Source organism: Micromys minutus (genome assembly GCF_963924665.1).
Source record: "Micromys minutus genome assembly, chromosome: 9".
Classification (NCBI taxonomy): Eukaryota; Metazoa; Chordata; class Mammalia; order Rodentia; family Muridae; genus Micromys; species Micromys minutus.
In genome coordinates, this window is record NC_137978.1 from 27,722,335 (window position 1) to 27,743,927 (window position 21,593).

Here is a 21,593-nt window from a genome sequence, read left to right on the forward strand (position 1 = left end):
CACGCATGAACACATACACACACACATATATATGCGTGTGTGTGTTTGTGTCTGTGTGTGTGTGGTGTGTGGAATATACGTACATATATATATGGCATTTTAAAAAGGCCAAGTGATTCAAAATTTCTTTCCTTAATTTTGTTAAATAGTAACCATTTTTCTTAATGTCCATAGTTATACCAAAAAAATTAGTTAAAATATTACTTAAAATTTTGTACTTTAATTAATTACATTTAATAATCTTTCCAAAATAATGATATACAAATATTGTTTAACTGAATAAAATTCATTTTCTATTGTCATCTGTACACTAGGAAGTCACATCAGCTCACTACAGTGGCTGTTTTAGTAAATGCATAGCGCATATTTTATACAAGTAAACAAACAGATTTATTCCAATAATTTAAACAAATAATTAGAAATTTGTCTTCCTATCAAGCATTCTGATCTTATCAAAGTTTTTGTAAAAAACAATAATCTTGGAGGCATGAATTTTCTTCTTTCATTATTCCATTTATGTGGAGTTTGTCCTTTGAGAAATTCACATACATACACAATGTGCTCTGATTACTTTTTGTTGCTCTCTCCTTTCCCTTCTTTCTGTTGAGAGAATGAATCCTTCACAGATTTGTGACTGTCCAATTATTTTATAATAGGCTGAATATTACTTCTCTCTCTCTCTCTCTCTCTCTCTCTCTCTCTCTCTCTCTCTCTCTGTGTGTGTGTGTGTGTGTGTGTGTGTGTGTGTGTGAACTTGGGGATGTAAGTATTCACTGGACACTGTGAAAAACTGAACTGTGAAAAACAGTACAGAACTAAAGGTACTGACCTTCCCTCTGCCTAAGATACAGAAGACAATATGACAGAAGTGTAAGACTTGATTCAAAAATACTTTATGTAAGTAATTCCCTAGAGTCATACAGAAACAGCTAAAGATGTGTGCAGCTAACCATCAGACTGAAATGGGGTCCCCAAATGAAGGAGCTAGTGAAAGGACTGAAGTAGCTGAAAGGCTCTGTACCCCCATGGGAAGAATAACATTATCAACCAACCATACTGGCAAGAATTCCCAGGGACTAAAACACCAACCAGTGAGCACACATGGAGAGACTCATGGTTCCAGTTTATGTAGCAGAGAACAGCATTGTTGGCATCAATGGGAAAAGAGGCCTTTGGTCAAGTGAGGGTGAGTTTCCCAGTGTAGGGGAATGCCAAGGCACTGAGGTAGAGAGGTAGTTGTGAGAGGGAAACAAGCGGATAGGGAGGGTGGATGTGAGTAGGTGAAAGGGGAATAACATTTGAAATGTGGATACAGAGAATATTCATTAACAACAAAAATAGGAAAAAATCACTCAATCTTCCAATGAAATGCTGTCTCTCAATGTCTGTGATAGCTGGTAGGCAGTGGAATAGAAAAAGCTCTTTGATAAATACAGCTAGAGATTCAGTAGGGCCTGCCAACTTCATTTCTATTTGAGTATTCTAGAAAATGATAAGACATATACATGCAAACTCTGGATGCAAATGCATGTAAATTTTTGGTTTTTTCTGTTCTTATTCATCATAATTATAAGCAAGTAAAGAATAGTGGTCCACAGCTATACTATTAGCACTCATGAAGTAATGGGTGTTGAAAGAGACTATAGATAGCCTTAGATCCAAAACAAGTATTTGGCCAAAGAGAAGGTGGAGAAAGGAAGATGGATAGAAGAGAGAGAACAGCAATGTGTTAAATAAATCAAATAGAGCATAGCCATGTAATGAATATTAATTGTCAATTAAAAAAGAAGTATCTATGTTTTTTTAATATAACATGGGTGAATAAAAGAATTGCTATATTGAATGAAATAGCTCCTCACACACACACCAAAAAAAAAGAAAAGAAAAAGAAAAAGAACATATTTTATTTTTATACAAAAAGACCTAATTAAAGTGTAGGATATCATAGAAAGGAATGCATGTTGTGCATACTCACAGGTTATTAGATATAACCAACACATCATTAAATAAAGACAGATGTCTTTTCTTTCTTTTTCTGCCACTCATGAGTTCCACGGGGCCTTGGCACATCAAGGTTCGAAGATTCTCTCCCATTCCTTCCTTCTCAAGGATTTCCAGTTAGACAAAATAAGAATTCTCCTGGTACAGGCTTCCACCTAACAGAACAAATATTCACTGCATGAGTTTTAAGAGCAGTAGTGTTCATACTTAATTTGAAGAGCTTCATGATATTAAAACACAGAAATAAAGTTGAAAGAGAAAATCTGAGAATTATTATATCAACATTTATAAAGATAACAGCTAATTCAAGGTATACATGTGTGAAATTGTGCATTTTACAGTCTCCACTGATATTCCAGTATCTCTCCAAACCTCTCCATCTACTCTACTATGCTAACTATCAAAGCCCCTCTCCATCATTCTGAATGCAAAGTTACTGCTACTCAAGTTCTCCCCATTTTTATCTCCTGATATTCTTCCATCTTTATTGCACAGCGGTAGCCATAACAAAACTGTTTCTTTATTATTTTTTTATTACACTCCATATTTAGTCCCTTTGTGGTCCACCCTCCTACTGTTCCAGATCCCATACATCTTCCCAGAACCCATGTTTACACTAGGATGTCCCCACTCCACTTTCCCAACCAGATCTAAACTCCTGGGGCCAAATCTGTTTTTCTCTACTCCGAAGTCTTCCACCTGCCTCTGAACATGTTTCCTCTTTTATCCAAAATAAAAATCTTCCCTTGTAATAATGGAGTGAGTAATCTTCTGTAGGTTTCTTTACTGTGACCTGCTCATACAAATAGAAATTTTTGACATATTTCCTCTAAATAAATATAATTCTGCCCAAAACTTATTGAACCTTTCAAAGACTAGGGGAAGAGGCACCGTATTTTTACTTAGAAAGCATTTAGTAGCACTGTGAAACAGAGTCAGGAGAAATGGCAGCCAATATTGTTATCACATGCTTCAACATAATATAAAGACATGTTAAACATAATACCAACTCATTTTAGCAATAAACAAAATTGAAAGTGAATAAATATGCCTGAAAAGCAGTTTCTGTATAATCTGAATTAATATTCTAATACTTTAAATAGATTCCAAACAGCACAATATGTGTTGGAAAATATAACAATTTAAAGAAAACTAGATACTTCTGAGAAGTGGGTTTAACCAAACAGTGTGACTAGATGATTAAAAAATTGTATTCATGTTTGTAAAAACAATTGGGTTGAATATAAAATAATCTTCACTCACAAGGAAAACAGATTTTTAAGGTTTACAGAAAATGTTCTCATGTAGGCTCAAAGCATATCTCTCCTCATATAATATTGTTGTTTATAGAGAAGATCTATAGTGAATATACACCTACATGATTGCCTTTTCAAGAAACCATTGCTGAGTTGAGAGTTAGTTCATAGGATCTGAAGGAATGAAGACAGAACACTTTCTGATATCGTTTGTCTATCAAGAGAATCAAATGAGTTCTAAAAGTACCTTTTCCGTGGAGCCTGGAAAGGAGAAGTTCTCAATGAACTTGAACTTGATTTATCTTTCCTACCACTGCACACCAAACTGGTGACTGCAGTTGTCAGACAAACCACTGAAGTCTGAGGCTTCAGTGGTTGTCAAGAAACAGGTCTATTGTGATGTCACTAGTCTGAGGTTCATGCCTGGTGACATGGTGGCACATCCAGTGCCTCGCCTCATACCTAGTGACTCTCAAAATTATTTTTATAATAATTGTTGAACTGTAAATCTTGTAAAAAATAACATTTTCACAACCATATACATGCACGTGAAAGTTATATTTTATAGGCAATAGAAATTAGAGACTGATGGATGGATGATAGATCAATAGACCGACATAACTACTCTGTTGGTGTTTTCTTTACCCTAATCATGCAATTAGAATATTGAAACATATATTATGTGAAAATGACACTGTCCAAAACATATGATAGATCTTTCAAAAATTATGTAGAAAGAGGGGGGTTTTATGTAGAAAGCATTTAAGACGTATGAGATGCAAAGAGTCAGAAAAACAGCAACCAAAGGTATTCATCACACACATCGAGCAATAAAGATATTTTACAAAACAATACCAACTCATTTTTATGATATTCAATATTTAAATATTAAATGAACATGCTTAGAAAATCATTTTTTAATATCTGAATGAACATTTAACTATTTAAAAATTTTTATAAACATACCATATGTAGAAACAAAAACAATTTGCAGATAACCAGAGTGTTTCTGCCCGGCTATAGGAGGTGGCCTCTTCATTTTGCATATCCCCAAATGTAGTGAGTCACAGCTAAGGTCACAGTCTTTGATTCTTGTGTGGAATCCTTGTTCCAGGTCTCTCTCATCCTGCAGAAGCCTGCCATCTTCTTACCCTTGTCTGTTGCAAATATCTATTCATGTTCATGGCCACCTAGAGATCTCTCCTGACCTTCCCTTACCTGTCCATAAACCCCATATTCTCCCTCCCACTCAGTTTCCTCCCTCCATCTGCCTGTTATGACTATCTTTTTCCCTCTTCTAAGGGACATCAAAGATTGAGCTTTCCTTCTTGTTTAACTACCTTGGGTCTGTGAAGTGTAACATGGTATAGTTAATCTATCCACTTATAAGTGAGTCCATACCATGCATGTCCTTTAGGGACTGGGTTATCTCATTTGTATGCATACTTCATGATATCCTTGTATTTAATAGCTGAATACTATTTCATTGTGTAGATGTACATATTTTCTGTTTGCTTTTATATTTTGTTGTTTGTTTTATCTATTCTTCTGTTCAGGGGCACATAGATCTATTTCAGTTTCTGGCTATTACAAATAAAGCTGTCATGAATATATTTAAGCAAGTATCTTAATGGAATGTCGGAGCAACATTTGGGTATATGCCCAGGAGTGGTATAGATTGGTCTTGACAACCCTAGGTTTCTGAGAAAACTCCTAAGTTGATTTGCAAAGTGGTATTACAAGTTTACACTCCTAACAATGAAGAAGTGCTCCTTTTGCTCCTCCTCCTTGTCTACATTTTCCATTTCTTGAGTTTTTGATCTTTGCATTGCTGATGGATTTAAGGTGGAACCTCAGAGGTGTTTTGATTTGCTTTTTCTTGATGTCTAAGGATGTAGAATATTGCTTTAAGTGCTTCTCAGACACTCAAGAGTCCTCTCCTGAGAATTCTCTATACCCCATTTTAAAATTGGGTTATTTGGGTTGTTCTTATTTAACTTCTTGAATTTTGTTGTAAATTTTGGGTATCAGCCTTCTGTCAGATGTAGGGTTGTTAAAGATATTCTTTTTCTGTAGGTTGCTGATTTGTCCTATTGACTGTGTACTTTGCCTTAAGGAAACTTTCTGGTTTCCTGGGACAAGTTATTCAGGTGTTCGTCTTATACCTCAGGCCATTGGTGTTCAGGAAATAGTCTCCTGTAGGAATGCTTTAAATGGAATTTGACACTTCTGCTTCTATAAGAATTAGTGTATCTTGTTACATGTTGAGGCCCTTGATCCACTTGTACTTAAGTTTTTTTGCAGAATGATATGTATGGATCTATTTTTATTCTTCTAAATGTAGACATCCAGTTAGGTTAGTCTAGCATCATTTGTTGACAATAGTTTTATTTTTCAATTTTATGATTTTGGTTTTTCAATATGGTTCATACACATATTGAAAAAACCAAGTTTCAATATGTGTATGGGTTTATTTTTGTGTCTTGATTCAAATCCATTGATCAAATTGTCCTTTTCTGTACCAATGCTATTTATTTTAAATCACTATTTTGCTGTAATACAGCTTAAGGTAGGGATGGGGATGCCTCCCAAAGATCTTTTATTTATTTACGTTTTCATTTATTTATTTATTCATTTGTGTTTTAGTTTTTATTGGTTGTTTTATTTACTTACATTTCAAATGTTATCCCCCATTTTCCCAGTTTCACCTCCTCTGAAAAAATTTCTTCCCACTCCCTTCACCCTTCCTTCTATGAGGGTGCTTTTCTAGCCACCCTCCTACTCCTACCTAACTTCCCTAGCATTCCCATATACTTGGGCATCAAGTCTTTACAGGACCAAGGGCTTCCCCACCCACTGATGCAAAATAAGGTAATCCTGTGCTACATATATGGTTGGAGCCACGGCTCCATGTGTAATCTTTGGTTGATGGTTTGCTCCCTGGGAGCTCTGGGGTTCTGTGTGGTTGATATTGTTGTTCTTTATTTGGGGTTGCAAACCCTTTCAGCTTCTTCAGTCTGATGGTTGTCTGTGAGCATCCACATCGGTATTGGTTTTGAAATCTCCCACCATGTGTGGGGTACAATTTAAGCTTAACAATGTTTCTTTTGCAGATGTTAAAGACCACGTGTTGGGGTACTGATTTTTAGAAATAAGATTATATTCTGCTAGATTTATTTTCTTTAATGAATATGAAAGAAAATAGTGTTTTCTATCTTTTGACAATTTTTGTTTAAAAGTTTATCTTATGAGATCATAGAATGGCTCCTCAAGTTTGTTTCTTGGGTCTATTTGCTTAAAAAATATTTTAACCCTTTAGGATGAAATAAAATCTATCTTTATGACTGAAGTATGTTTCTTGTATGCAGCAGAATGATTCTTAATTTGCAGCCATCCTGTTAGCATGTGTCTTATTATTGTGGAATTGATTTCATTGATGCTAAGAAATATTAATGACTAGTGGTTATTTCCTGTTATTTTGATATTGGTGGTGTTAGTGGGTGCGTGTGTGTGCATGTGCGCACAAATGCTTGCATGTGTATATGTGAGGGTACATGTGTGTGTTTTCCTTGTTTTTGCTGATATGGAATTACTTATTAACTGTGTTTTCTTGCATGAAGTTAGCATTCTTGAGTTGAAATTTTCTTCTGGTATTTTTGTAGGGGTAAATTTTTGAGTAAATATTATTTGAATTATGCTTTGTCTTGAAACATCTTTTCTCCATATGGTGATTGAGAGTTTTTTCTGGTATAATAGTCTAGGATCCACCATGTGTTTTTTTTTTTTTTTTTTTTTTTTTTTTTTAAGACATTTCAAGATATCTGACAAGGCCCTTGTAGCTTTAAGGGTCTCTGTTGAAAAGTCTGGTGCGATTCTGATAGGTCTGCCTTTGTACATTACCTGCTGTTTTTGACTTGCTTCTTTTAATATGCTTTTTTTTTCTATAGATTTTGTGCTTTGATTGTTATAAGGTAGGAGGATTTTCTTTTCTGCTGCAGTTTAACTGGAGTTCTATAAGCTTCTAATATGTTTATAGGTATTTCTTTTGTTAGGTTGGAATTTTATGATTTTGTTGCAAACATTTTCTGGCACTAGGAGATTGGACTCTGTTATACAGAAGGCAACTTGAAAATGACTGTAAAATTTAAATATAAATATACTGAAATAGACCTGTTCTAGCTTATCTAAAATGAGGTCAACATAATCAAAATATTTATAGGTGATAGGTTCATTATAGGATTACTTATCTATAAAACATATTATGCCTAATCATAGAACTAGACATTACATATAACATGGATAAAAATTTTATTAGATGTTAAAAAATTCATGTAAAAAGTATGTGAACAACCCATTATATATATAGAATGTTCACAGTTATATAAAGAACTCAATCATGTACTTTGAAATATGAAATGAACAGCTTGTTGACAAATAGGTGAAATTTGATTCATAAAACCAAGGCACCCACTGTCTTTTGCCTTACTTCATAGATTTTGTTTCTTCACAAAAGAAGTGTCCCTAAAGTTATACTTTTGTAATGTGGTGGTTTAGATGACAATGGCCCCCATATTCTCTTACATTTGAATACAGGGTCCCTATTTGGTAGAACTGTTACTACCAGATTAGAAGGCCGTACCTTGTTGAAAATACTGTATAACTGGGGACAGCATTGATGTTACTAATGCATATGCCATGTTCAGTCTCTCTTTCTGTGCCTCATCCAGTGCATGTGGGGTAGCTGTCAGCTTCTGCTCCAGTACTGTATCAGCATGCCTGCGGCACTGTTCATAACCATGTCAGGGGCATACCCACTAGTAACTATAATCTTCAATAATCTGTATTTTTCTATAAATTGACCTGTTCAGGTACTTCTTCACAAGAACAGAAGATATACCAAGACAAACAACCTCACTTGTTATTTGTTAATTCCTATATTATTTTTACATACTTTTGACATTTTACTGTATGAAAATTGATGAAATTGATCCTTAATACAGTATGACTATAGTTTCAGGAAAATATAAAACCTACTATAATGTAATCATTCAGTCTGAACACTAAAGAAAAAATATTTGCAACTGCAAAGGTAAATTCAACATTATATATTTTAATAAATTTATAATGTTCAACTTTCTAATCAAAATGAATAAAATCCAGGGTTAGAGAATATTTGATACAGAAATTTTTCTTCACAACATATTTATTTCACTCACCAGTGTTGGTTTGCTAATTCCAATATTAGACTATGACAGTCTGGCCCTGCTCTCCTTCTTACTGGCATATGACTACATATGATCTTTCACTTCCTTATAAAAACATTGATAAATATATATGGCAAAAGAATATACAAATAAGCCTAAATATAACTTGGTTTTTATAGCTGGTGAGAGGATGTAACTAGTATCCATACCCATGAGTTTCTCAATCCTTCACCAAACACTTTAACTCTATGATTTCATAACTAACTGGGTAGTCTAAGCTCTCGGTGCAGAATTTTTCATTTAGTTTTCTTGTCCTTATTTTTTGTTACATCTTTTTTTGTTGACTTAACTCACAGGTAAGCAACTCTAAAACATACATTTCACCAGACAATGCCATAAATTGTCTTTGGCTTCTCTTATCTGTGGGTAAGGTGAGTAGTTATCACTCTTAATTTCAAGCTCCATGTCATCATCATTTTCTATTGAAGCATGTATTTCTCTGAAATGAAAACCTTCACATTAATGGGTATTAAATATCATGCAGGAGAAACATGTTGTTTGAGCATCAGTGAATTGTAGCCTTTCCATGCTCACACCAATAAACCTTGAAGGAACATTGTCACAACCCTGAAAACATCTTCACATGCATCACATTGCAGCGGATTCTTCAGGAGCTATTTCACTTCTTTTAACAAGCCTGCTGTTTCAAGATATGGAAAGGTGTTTCAAGATGAATGAACTTAATCAATCTCTGTTGAATTCAAATGAATGAACTGAGAGCTTTGAATAAAATCATTACTATAAAATGATATTCTTGTTTAATTGAAAATCTTGGTAAGATATCAAGCAAAATGGTAGATCAGACAAATTTTAACTCAACTGATGATAATTTTCATAGAACATTATATGCAGAAAAAGTCAGTTCACTTCTCACACTTATATTCTAGAGACAAAGCCCTGCATATTCCATAAGCGAACTAGCCCAGTGTTGACTGTCAATAAGAAACTCTGAGTGCGCATTCCATGGTAGACATAACAATAAACCCTTGGTTGATGGTAGTATATGTATTGCCACAATCCTGTGGCATGTGGTCATTTTTTATGGGTATCGTCACATAACCAGGGAAAGAGGTTTGCAGACAGAGAATGAGGCATTTCTATCCATTCAAAGAACATGCTCCTTTGAGAGACACCTCTAGTGAGTTTTCTCACAAGACACAGTATATTTACATCCTTTACCTGTACAAAGTTAATTACTCACTTCTTTCCCCAAATACTGATTTGCCATCATTTATTTTTTCAATGATACGTTCTTAAGCATCTGACCACCTAGCTAAGTAACCAGCCAAAATTGTGAATCTACAGGCACAAATTTAATTGTAGTCTAAGCAATTGTCTTGATGATAAAAGTGAACAGCCTTTGTGAATTACTAATTCTATTATTTCCTAGGTGACCCTCATTACTAGGCACTGCTGCTCCCACCTACTCTCTGGGAATCTAAATCTTCTGGCCTAGAGCACAATGCTGAACTCCACTAGTCCCTATTTTACCCACATAGAAACACCACAACTGTCTCCAACTTACTAAACTGAATGTGTTATTTTCATTCATACCACAACCCTCTCACTTCCATACCCTTTGAAAGCAGGCTCTTGTTATCCAGCAACTTAGGTCAAAACCAGGAAGAGTACTTGGCTTCAGCCATGTTGAGATTACATGCATGAACCATGATACCTGGCTTGAATCAAAGCTGTTAAGTACGATCACGTTGAATTATTTCATGAAATTGAACTTAAAAAACCCAGAAAAGGCTTTATGTTTGAATGTATTCTTCTGTTCTTGCAAAACTAACTAGTTGTTTTGCATGTTTATTGCAACTCCCACTGTCTGTCCTTAGAAGTTAAGAATGACTATGCTTTACTAGCTGGGTGTTTACAAAACAGCAGCATAAACCAGAGGATTCTCAAAGCAGTGAATCATAGAGAAGAAACAAAAAAACCAGAGAAAAAGGAGAACTGTATCAGGTTTAATTACAAATAAAAGGATCACATCTTTTTATTCTCAAGAACCTCTTTAATTCCTAGGCCTTCTTTGACCCTGTTAAGTATGAATAGCCATAGTTGCTTAGGCCAAAACCTGACCTTGATGTAGTCAAAAACACTCTGCTGATTATAATCCAAAGAGATACAAAACTTAGCACCTCTGTAATATAAAATAAAAACGAAACCCAACAAAACAAGAAGTTGATTTTGAAAAACCCAAAATACTCATAGCTGCCTGAAGAGGAGATCTTGATCATCCCCTTAAACAGACATGCGCATATCCACTGCAGGTCATTTGGACTAAAATCAAGATGAATCCATTACTCATTTCCTCTCCGGCTCTTCTTGTGGCTTTTCTTAGACCTGAAATGGATAAAAGCCATTCAGTTAGGTAGCACATAAGATGCACATAGTGTGCTGACGATGATGAGTACAGACGACAGGAACAGAAGATGATGTGTGTGGGGGGAGGGGAGGGCGGGAAGCTGTTGACAGTCTCCCACTTTTTCCTCCCCAGTGCTGGGATTACGTGTGAATTTGTGTGTTTTACATGGCACCGGATGTACAAATGTCCTTGAGTGAATAGGCAGGCTGGAAGCTATGACACTCATGTCTTCATTTTTATTTATTGAGGCAGATGTCCAGTTGGCACAATCCAATCAGTGGGGAAAAGGAAATGTCAACTGAGCATCTTTCTACAGTAGACTGGCTTTGGCCACGTCTGTGAGAGATTGATTGTCTTGATTGAGTGGAAGCCCAACCCATTGAGGACAGCCTCATTTCAAGGTTGTTGGGTCTAGGCTGTGTAACTAGCCAGAAAGCAAGACAGTAACAGTTCTCTTCTATGATTCCTGCTTGAGTTCCTTCCCTGACTTTCTTCAACCAAGGACTGTCACCTAGAAGTACAATCTGAAAGAAATCTGTTGCTTTGGGTTATACCATTTATCCCAGCATCAGAAAACTAGAGCTCAAAATGAAATTAGTCTAGATAACCAGTCTACCTTGAGGAACCTTCAGTGTTGGGAGTCAAGAAAGGCTTTTCAAAAGTGGTTTCTAAGGATTTGGACTGCTTTGCTCAGCAAGTACTTTATCCTTGAAGCCACTGAGATACTATTGAGTTTTTTGTTTTTGTTTTTCACATACTCAACTGTTAAGAAAAAGCACTATTAAAGAGGACCCAAGTTGAGTTCTTAGCACCCACATTTGGTCTTCCAATGACTGCAGTTTCTGGGATTTCAAACCTTTGACCTCCACTGGCATCTGCACTCACTTCAAATACACACATATGTACAATACAAATAAAAATAAATCTTAAGATTAACCTTGTCTGGGGGTTTGGGGGTGGAAAACAGGATACCTTATTTAAGGGAAAAAAATAGTTCTTAGAACCTAGAACCATTGAAACTATATAGCTCCTCTGCTATCCAAACCTTTAATTCTATAAAGAAAAGCAAGGTACAAAAAAAAAAAAAAAAAAAAAAAAAATAGAATTCTAGGAATTTTCTGAGGGTAAAAAATGCCTATTTTTGTTTTGTGATAGCTACAAATACCCACATCAAAACAAAATTCTTCATCTTAATTGTCTTTGAAATGGTGTGTGCTTACTCTTGCATACACACACACTCTTGCATACACACACACTCGCAGACGCACACACGCACACACGCGCACACGCGCGCACACACACACACACACACACACACACACACACACACACACTGGTGGGCCAGCGAGGTCTTTCTAGCACTAAAATTTCAGGTGCACCTGGGTTTTGACACAGTTGCTACAGACTGAATTCTAGTCCTCTAGCTTCCATGACAAGTACTTTATTTACCCAATGAGTCACCTTCTCAGCCAAGTACTAAATTCTTAAGATGGAGGTTTAGCCCATACCTTTCAGGAGACTTTGAGTGGCTTCTATGTCTGTGACTACGGTGGTGACCTAGGGAAGAAAAGGTCATTGGATGAGCATTTCTGTTCTCCCAATCTTAGAACATAGTTCTCCCCTCCTCCAGTTCTCATATTACTTTTCTGGCCTATTCTAAGGATACAACTTACTATCACATCTGTCTAAGTTGGTTGTTAGTTGCAGCAGGGAATGCAGTAATGCAGTCATATATCCAGAGCACGATGGCTATCTTTCGCTTTGACCTCTATTATACTGTGCAATTAGGATAAAAAACTGAAATCCCATTTCCTTATAATGAAGCTCGGAAACGACGAATGTGAACTTCTGGTTTCCATGTCTCCCTTTCCTTCTCTGCTGGGTAGTAGTGCAGCTTGGTATTTCGTGTTGCAGGAGTCTTGATGCTCCTTTTAGATTTGATTACTAAGAAGAGAAGTAAAAGGCCCAAATACTGCACCTGGGGATTTAGAGCGAGATCTGTGCCGTCTGTCTCTGGACCTGCTTCGATGGCGCCGTGGACTCTTGCTCCTGTGCCTTTCTCGTCGGGGAGAAGGACTATGGAAAAGGAGCAGTTAGCTCAGCACACATTTACACACGACTTCCCTATCAAAACCGTCGTGAGATAAACGACTAAGGACCTACCTTCTTCTTTTAGGGGATCTACTCCGCCTGTGGCAAGAGGAAGAGCAGGTTAGTGTACTGGATATTGTACAGTACATTGAAAAAAAAACCACTCCCTCCTTTAAGAGTGAGAAGTACTGGGGACTGAACACAGTGGCTTCTGATTCGTCCTTGTTCTATGTCTTAACTGTAGTATCTTTCTACTTCTAATACTCTGACCATGCAACCTATTTTGAACAGTCAGATAACAGCAAATGTGCCATAAATAGATACTGGAAAAACCATTGTCTGAAAGGATCTATTGGCTGTTGAATTCTGCCAACTCCTTCAGAACTTAGGCAATTTAACCTGGTGGAGGACAGGTGGTGCAGGGGAGTAATTATAACTGAAATGTAGATCCAGGTCCAGCTTAATGTCCTGATGACAAACTAAGAAATGTTTTTTGTTTTTTTTTTTTTTTAATGTAAATAGATGTGAGGGTATGAGTTCCAGTTCCCCTGTAACTGGAGTTACAGCTGTGAGCTCTCATCTGGGTATGGGGAACTGAGCCCAGTTCTTCCAGAAGAGCAGCCAGTGCTCTTACACACTTAGCCATCTGTCCCAGCCCCAAGAAATGGGTTCTTTTTTGTCTACCAATGAGATTTTAAGGGTGATGGTTCATTAGTAATAGAGAAACATCAACACTGGCAACATGTTCCACCCTACCTTCTGGGAGAGCGACTCCGGCTCCTCCTGTAGCGCAGGGCAGGTGAGCGCCTTGGCTTGTCCAAGTCTCGGTAGCTTCTTCGTCGGTGGTCAGGTGACGGCACTCTTTCCAGCTTGAAAAGAGGTAGAGGGACATTGGCTTCTGATAATGGCAGCCATGAGGCACATGGTTACAGTTCCCTTCCTGTTCTGTGCAGTGTACATCTATCTCAAGTGACTCTGCAACAGGGATATGACTACATGGGTTGGTAGTTATAGTGACAAAAGAATTAACAACACACAGTTCTCGGTAACCTGCCTATGACTGACTACAATAAGAAATAATAATACTGATTTCCTTAGGAATGTGAAATAGATCCAAGTTCAGTACTGTTGAATGCTAACTCACACTGAATATCTTTATAATAATTTCCTCTAGTTCTTCCAAAAGGGTATGTAGCAGCAGAAGCCGGCATGGCGGTGTATGCATTTAATCCTAGCACTGGGGACACTGAGGCAGGTGAGTGTCAATGAGTATGAGACCACTATGGTCTATATAGTTCCAGGACACTCAGAAGTATACACCCTATCTTGAAAAAACAAACAAACAAAACGAGAAGTCAAGTGAATCAATGCCCAGAGTGTTATTTACATACAACATTTACAGCTTGGAATTGTGGTAAAGATGTCAAAAACATAAGTGGAGGGAAAAGAATGAAGATTTAAAAAATATTATCTCAAGGGACAAAAACAGATAATTCTGTATTGATAAAAAATAATTAATTACTGTTTTTATCACTATAAAACCCAATTTGAGGTTAGTTTTAGTTTTAGAGACCAGGTCACACTGTGCAGCTCTGGTTGATCTCAAACTCACACAGCTCTACTGCTTCTCTAGAGGGTTCAAAATTAAAGGCATGTGTCATCACGGCAAGAATTTCTTTTATGTCCTTCTGGCTCTTGCACGGTGTTTGTTAGAATACAATTGCAAATGCTTTAAAGCTTTGTTACTATAAGCACTTCCACATCTCCATCATTTCAATGGCTGCTTAAAAATCATGTCCACAACCGGCCTGACTCCTTAGATACTGACAGCTGAGGAGGTGGGTTGGTTTCAACTTTTCAGCACTATAATCATTAATTCTGACAAAATATGACTGTGCAGCAGGTACCCTCTCTCCTTAAGAGTATGGTCAAGCATGACGAGTGTTTTGTCCAAGACTTTGATAGCTAGCATTCATTTACTAATTATGTAGAAATATACTGAGACCTTCATGAACACACAGCATTCTTCAGAGAAAAGTTCTGTAATCCTTGCTTTACAGAAGTAATCTAACAGAGTAGTAGGGACTGGGTACACCTCAGGGATAGAATATGCATTTAACATAGGTGAGACTGTGGATGCAATCCCTAACACAAAGGGAGAAAAACCAGGACCATTAGACTGTACTGCTGCTGTGACAGAGAAGAGGTTTTCAAGCCCAGGGGTATTTGATGCTAAAGCTCAGAATTTTAGTAACCATATAGCACTCTTATTTTCTAGGTACAGGCTGTAATCCTAGTATTCCAGAGCAGACTGAACTATCTATCTAGCCTTATCCACACAATTGGGCTCCCCTTGTCCAAAAGGCCCCCAAAACTAGGTAATTAATCCACAAAATTGTAAAAAGAAAAGGTTGCCATTAATTTAAAACTAAAGCTTAACAAATAAAATGAGGGCTATTTCCTTCCTTCCCAGCCCTTAAAGCTTTCATATGAGCCTTACCTTCTCGTCTTCCTCTTCCTCTTCCTCACTAGACTCCACGTCATCCATGTCCTCTTCCAGAGCACTGACTCGAGGCTCCAGTTGCTCAGCTTCTTCCAGCACATAGCGTTTCTACAGAGAACACAGTCAAAGTTAAAAGTCACTGCCTTTCCATATCCTGACCCTATCACTGAGCGCCTGGGTTTGATGGACAAGCCTTGGAACCACAGCTCTGGTATGATATGCCACTTCAAGACTTTCCTAAGAAGTTAATAAACCTGGAAACCCATATGCTTTTTAGAGTTCCCCGACAAACATATGCAGATTGCTGAAGAGAACAAGTTCATTTTCAATTGATTCTATTTCCTGTGATTTTATACAATGAGGTCAATGCACAGTCAATTTGTGTGTCAACAAAAATGTTAACTTCAGGGCTGGAGAGATCATTCAGCTACTAAGAACACTTGCTGCACTTGAAAAGGACCTGAGTTCAGCTCCCAGTACCCACATGGTGGGTCACTAGTTCCAGAGGCTCTAATGCCCTCTTTTGGCATTCTCTGGTCAAAGGTGAATGTCCTCTGGCCCCTACATGCCCTGGCACATTCACACATATCCAGCACTAATAATGGTTAGTAAAGATAACAAAATAAGCAAATGTGTTAATTTTATAAAGGCAAATTTGCTCATCTGTGTGACACATGCACATGAGTCTGCAAATATACGTACTTATGTTACCTATAGACAGCCAGAATAGGACCTCGGTGTCTTCTGTGATCTCCACTTTACTTCACTGAGACAGTCTTTACCTGAGCTGGGAGTTGCCATTTTGGCTACAGTATCTGGCCTGCAAATTCTAAGCATTTGTGTGTCTCTGCCTGCCAAGCTTGGGTTATAGGTACTTAGCAGCCATGCATTTTACATGGGTGCTTGTGGACTTGAACTCGGGTCCTTATGTTCACAGATCAAACACTCTTAACAAATGAATCATTTCCTAGCACTGGGCAGTTTGTTTGTTGTTTGGAGGGGTATTGGGTGAGCTTATTGTTTGTTTTTGAGACAGTCTCACTACGAAGGCTTGGTTGTCCTAGAACTAGTGCAGGTCCCCAAGCGTTGGGACTTTAGTCCTGTACCACAATGCCCGGCACAATAAACTTTCAGTAAATGTGCTCAGTTCTTTCAATATTTTACAATTTTATCTGGGAGTGTGAGTACATGTCAGAGTACACACGTGAAGTCAGAGGACGACTGGGTGTCATTTTTTGCCTCCCCTTTGTTTTGTGCGTCTCTTATTCACTGCTGTGGATGCTAGCTTAGATGACTAGTAAGCTTGTGACATTATCCTTTCTCTGTCTTCCATCTGCCAGTAGTGGCCTGCTTGAGTTACTGCTGCAGGCACCAGCTCTGTATGTGGATTCTGAGGATATAAACTCAGAGTCAGGTTTGCACAGCAAGGGTTTTACCCCAAAGTCATTTCCTCAGCCCTAACAGTTCTCCTTTTTTGTTGTTTCATGGATAATCATCGCTCTGTGATGGTTCTGAGTGATCGTTTTCTGTTTGATAGCCTGGTTTGCCAGTTTGAAAAAGCAGTACTCCAGCTAAATTTGGGATAGATATCCTAAAGAGCCTTTCCTCTATTCATTTTCAAGTTGGCCAACCCAAGAAACATTACCTGGTTCTTTCTCATTCCCTATCCTCTATAAATTTTGGCATAAGGACTTATTAAGACTACTCTTAAGGCTTCAGTGTTTCAGTAGGTACTTGTTCATGTGGTAGGAAAAAGGTCAACTTGGCCTCATACCTGTAGCCGAGGCAAAATGATGTCACAGACTCTCTCACTGTGCAGTAATTCATCAATGAACTCATCTACATGCATCAGTTCAAACTCTGGAAGAGAAAAACGATTAGATTAAGAAATCTGGAAATGACTGAGTTACCCAAAGAGTAAAAGAATCATGAGCTTTTATATGAAGCTCCCTCCATGCAACACCTCTTTCCTTCCTTCCTTCCTTCCTTCCTTCCTTCCTTCCTTCCTTCCTTCCTCTGAGACAAGAACTGAAAGTAGGGCCTTGTGATTGCCTAGCTAGTGTTTTGTCACTAAGCTAAATCCCCAACTGTAGCTCCCTACTACTGGGCTAAGTCCCCAACCCTGTGTCTTAGCTCTTTAAAAATGATTTAATCACATTTATTATTTACTTATTACATGCCCATGTACACATTTTGCCACAGTATATGTATGGAGGTCAGAGGGAAACTTTCTAGAACCTGTTCTCTCCTACCATATCAGCCCAATCAAACCGAGAGAGAGAGAAAAAGAGAGGGGGGGGGGGTAGCCACGTTCCCAAAGAGTTAAGGGCAACCAAACTAATGCTTCCAGTGAGGTGACAGAAAGTTGGTGGAAGACAGCTAGACAGCACATGCAAAGGAGCATCTCGTACATGTGAAAATGAGCAGATAGGTTCTGAGGAACAACAGTCTAGACACTTGGTGTCATACCTCCATTTCGGTTCTGGCTCTTGATTTTTCGATAGTCATTGTACAAAGGCTCCAAGTACTTGTAACAATCGATTGCAGTTCCTGTCAGCCTCATGTAAAGTGCCCCCAACATCCGGACATACCTACCAGAGAGACGATAGTGAAACAACAGGCCATCTCGAGGCCTCCTCAGCTTTATAAAAGGCTTTTCTCATGACAACAGTCTGTAAAGGTGTCTAATTTTTTCTTGTTATCAGATTAAAAAACTATAATTCTGAAGGTAGAAGAAATGATGGCTAAAATATGAACCTCCTAATCTACCGGTCACTAGCCTTGGGGGTGCGGTACACATTGCTCAACTTTCAGATATTATCATCTGTAAAACTTCACAGAGTTAGCCTAAGATTCCAAAAAAATAAAACATTTAACACAGTAGGCACAATATACATTTTATAACAATGCCAGAACATGCATACATTGGCACAAATGTAGGTTCTGGATAAAGGTCAAAGTCATAAAGGTTAAAATTCTGATTTCAGAAATTACTAACTTTAGTAACAGACACTGAACTTGTTTTCTCAACCTGTAACATGGAGAAGCTGCTACCTAATGTACTGCCTGAGTGTCATAAATAAATGCAAGAAAACTGGGGTGTTGTGAACGGCATGAACACGTTATGTCCTTACTAAGTGAGTTAATTTCTAATTGTCACTTTTGGGAGGTATTATTCCTTCTCCTTCTTTATTTCATATTTCCATTTCCTTACTCAAACCTCCATTTGAAATCCAAGCTTCACCATATGAGAAGAACTGTACAGTATGGAATCTGCATTCTGACAGGAATCATAGCTGAGTCCTAGCACTCAGGAGGCAGAAGAGAACAAGGCCAGCCAGGACCCCTGAGAAGCAACAACTTGGAAAAACAAACCACAACAACCAAAGTGCACTTGGAAGCCAGCTGCACTTCTCCAATTCACAATGGGGATCAGACTCAGATCCTGACCATTTGTTCTACCCCCAGGCTTTATCTCATACTCATAGATCTAATATTCTCTTAGTTTTCTGACCTTAGGCAAATTCCTTGCAATCTCTGTGTCTCAGTTTCTGCCCATGTAAACAATGCTTAGTATTTTTAAAGCAACGGTATGAAAAGTATATCAATTACTATATATAAAGCCCTTAAAACACATTTTGATTGGCACAAGACCAGTTATTATACCTGCCTCCTACCCCAGTATTCCTAAAGAATGGATAATATGGAACAGCTAACTATACTTTACTATCCATTGATAAGTTTTAAAAAATTAAAGAAATTCAACAGGGTTACAGTCAATACGTACCAGATCTAACCTGTCAACTAACATTCTATGTCATGTGACTCCCACATATGGTGTCTACCAACATATCACTTTGATGAGACTCTGTTTGTATGTATTCATATGTGAAAATATTGTGTATTTATTTAATTTGTGGAACATGTTTGGGGGAAAGGAGAGATAGATCCACATAACCACAGCAGACAAAATACAAGTTCAAGGGCAAAAGCCCAAGGAAATGAGACATACAGTCAGTCCTACCTACAAATCCAACTTGGAACCACTAAAATTTTTGTGCTAGTTAACACTGTACTCACTTGAAATCTTCATTTTTTATGAACTCAACAATGATATCCTTTTCAGGTTGAATTTGAAGCATCTTCAAGGTTAAACACAGAAAAGGAGTTGGCTTTATGTTTCCACCATACACACCACCCACGAACTTTAACTCCATAGCTTTGTCGACTACAAGTTCAGCTAAAAAAACAAAAACAAAAACAAAGTGATGTACATCTTAGATATAGTAAAGGCCTTAGTTTTTCTTGGTTGGAAGGTTAAACAGCTAAAGGTTCAGAGTTCCTAAATAGTCATTAAGAATTTAATATTAAGAGAAAAAGAGCATATTAATAATAGTAATAAAAAATGACAGTCTTAAAAAAAAAAAAAAAAACCCTGAGCATGGTGAAGCTTGCTTTCAGTCCCAGCACTCAGGAGGCAGAGGCAAGCAAATCTGAGTTTGAGGCCAGCCTAATCTGCAGAGTGAGTTTCAGGAAAGCCAGGGCTACACATTCCTGGAGCTCCATCACTAAGGAGACAGACCCTTATGCCAGCTGCCACCGTTTAGTCCATCAAGGGTGGGATTCATGGGTCCTCAGTCTATGCAACAAATCATGGGGAAAGTCCTCTTGTTACTACCATATGCTGGATAGGGGTGGGGTACTTCTTTAATCCCAGCATTCGGGAGACAGAGGTAGGCACTTGAGTTCTAGGATAGCCAGGACTATGAAGAGAAACCCTGTCTAAAACAAAAACAAAAAGCCAAATAATCCTTGTTCTGACTTCCAGCTGAAGATGATGAGGATGAATAAAGGTTAAGTGATCTACATGCTCAAGAACCACAGCCAGAATCACAGCAGGTGAATGTGAGCAACGCTGGGAAACCTGACCAGACAGCTACTCTCAAAAACTGATAGGAGCCAGTGAGGTAACTCATGCCTAGAATCCTAGGGTTCAGAAGGTAGAGGCCAATGAATCTGTGTGTTCAAGGCCAGCCTAGTCTACATAGAGAGTTCCAGGCCATCCAAGGATACAAAGTGAGACACTGTCTCAGGGGAAAAAAACAAGACAAAAACCTATGTCAAGAATGGAAATACTGAAAATACCGTTCATTTAAGAACAGCAAGAATTTGATTATAGGAATGGTGACGTTCCTTTAACATCTTCAGAAAGCTGTATTCAAGGAAATGTATCTGATCCCCGAGGTAAACAGTCTAGGACACAGCAGACTATCAAAAAAAAAAAAAAAAAAAGACCCGGTCAGCCCTGCGGCCGTGGTTTATTCACTCGGGAGGCAGAGGCAGGAGGATCTCTGTGAGTTCAATGTCAGTCTATTCTACAAAGCGAGTCCCAAGACAGCCAGGGATATTACAAAGAAACCCTGTCTCGGAAAACTGAAAAGAAGAAAAAATGAAAAATCGTGTCAGATCTGTCTGTGTCCTGTCTAATACAAGTCTAAACACAGAGTAGTTTATATGAATGGCTGACATAATCTTCCGGTATCACCCCAGTCAGAAGAAACACAGGTAAGCCGAGACGCGGGTTGTGTGCTGTCCCTCACCTGTAAGTCCAAAACACTCTTCTTTCCAGTACTTTGATTCATAGATTCGCGTCCGGATGATCTTCTCCACCAAATACTGAGGGTTGGTGCCATGGATGCTGTGAGCATCCTTCACTGTGCGGTTCGCCATTTTAGAACGCTTTCAATTCTATTTCCGTCGGCTTGCTTAATACGTCACATCCAAAAAAAATTTTTTTTTTTTTTAAGACTACCAGAGGCTAGGGAAACATTACGGAATTCCTTCGAACCGCGAAAAACCACCAGCTTTGTGCCGGAAGCAGTGGATCAGAACTCTTCCCCGGGAGGACGCAGAACACACGTCAGAGAGGGCGGAGGCAAATGGGCGGAAGTACGTCATGAAGTAGTGGGGGCGTGGCGATGTGTTAGAAAAGCCAATTAAAATCAGACTATGGGCGGGGTTTCGATTAGTGGCGCGAAAAGTTTCTTCCTCTGACTTCCATTCTTAGTCAGCTGAGAGCTGTGGCTACGTGTTGTGGCTGTCGTCTCCCA

The 21,593-nt window shown here is 38.1% G+C and overlaps 1 protein-coding gene across 1 annotated transcript; it reads right to left on the bottom strand.

Annotated features, from left to right (window-relative positions):
- Nucleotides 1–10,474: 10,474 nt before the first annotated feature.
- PRPF38A (pre-mRNA processing factor 38A) lies at nt 10,475–21,369 on the bottom strand. The gene is made up of 10 exons (XM_080921647.1): nt 21,084–21,369; nt 19,564–19,723; nt 17,953–18,074; nt 17,258–17,343; nt 15,481–15,591; nt 13,737–13,849; nt 13,053–13,079; nt 12,868–12,965; nt 12,398–12,446; nt 10,475–10,867 (listed from the first exon to the last, which is right to left on the bottom strand). Exons 1-10 carry the CDS (start codon nt 21,211–21,213, stop codon nt 10,825–10,827), a joined length of 939 nt encoding a protein of 312 aa, XP_080777773.1. The 5' UTR covers nt 21,214–21,369; the 3' UTR covers nt 10,475–10,824.
- Between the last annotated feature and the right edge of the window lie 224 nt (nt 21,370–21,593).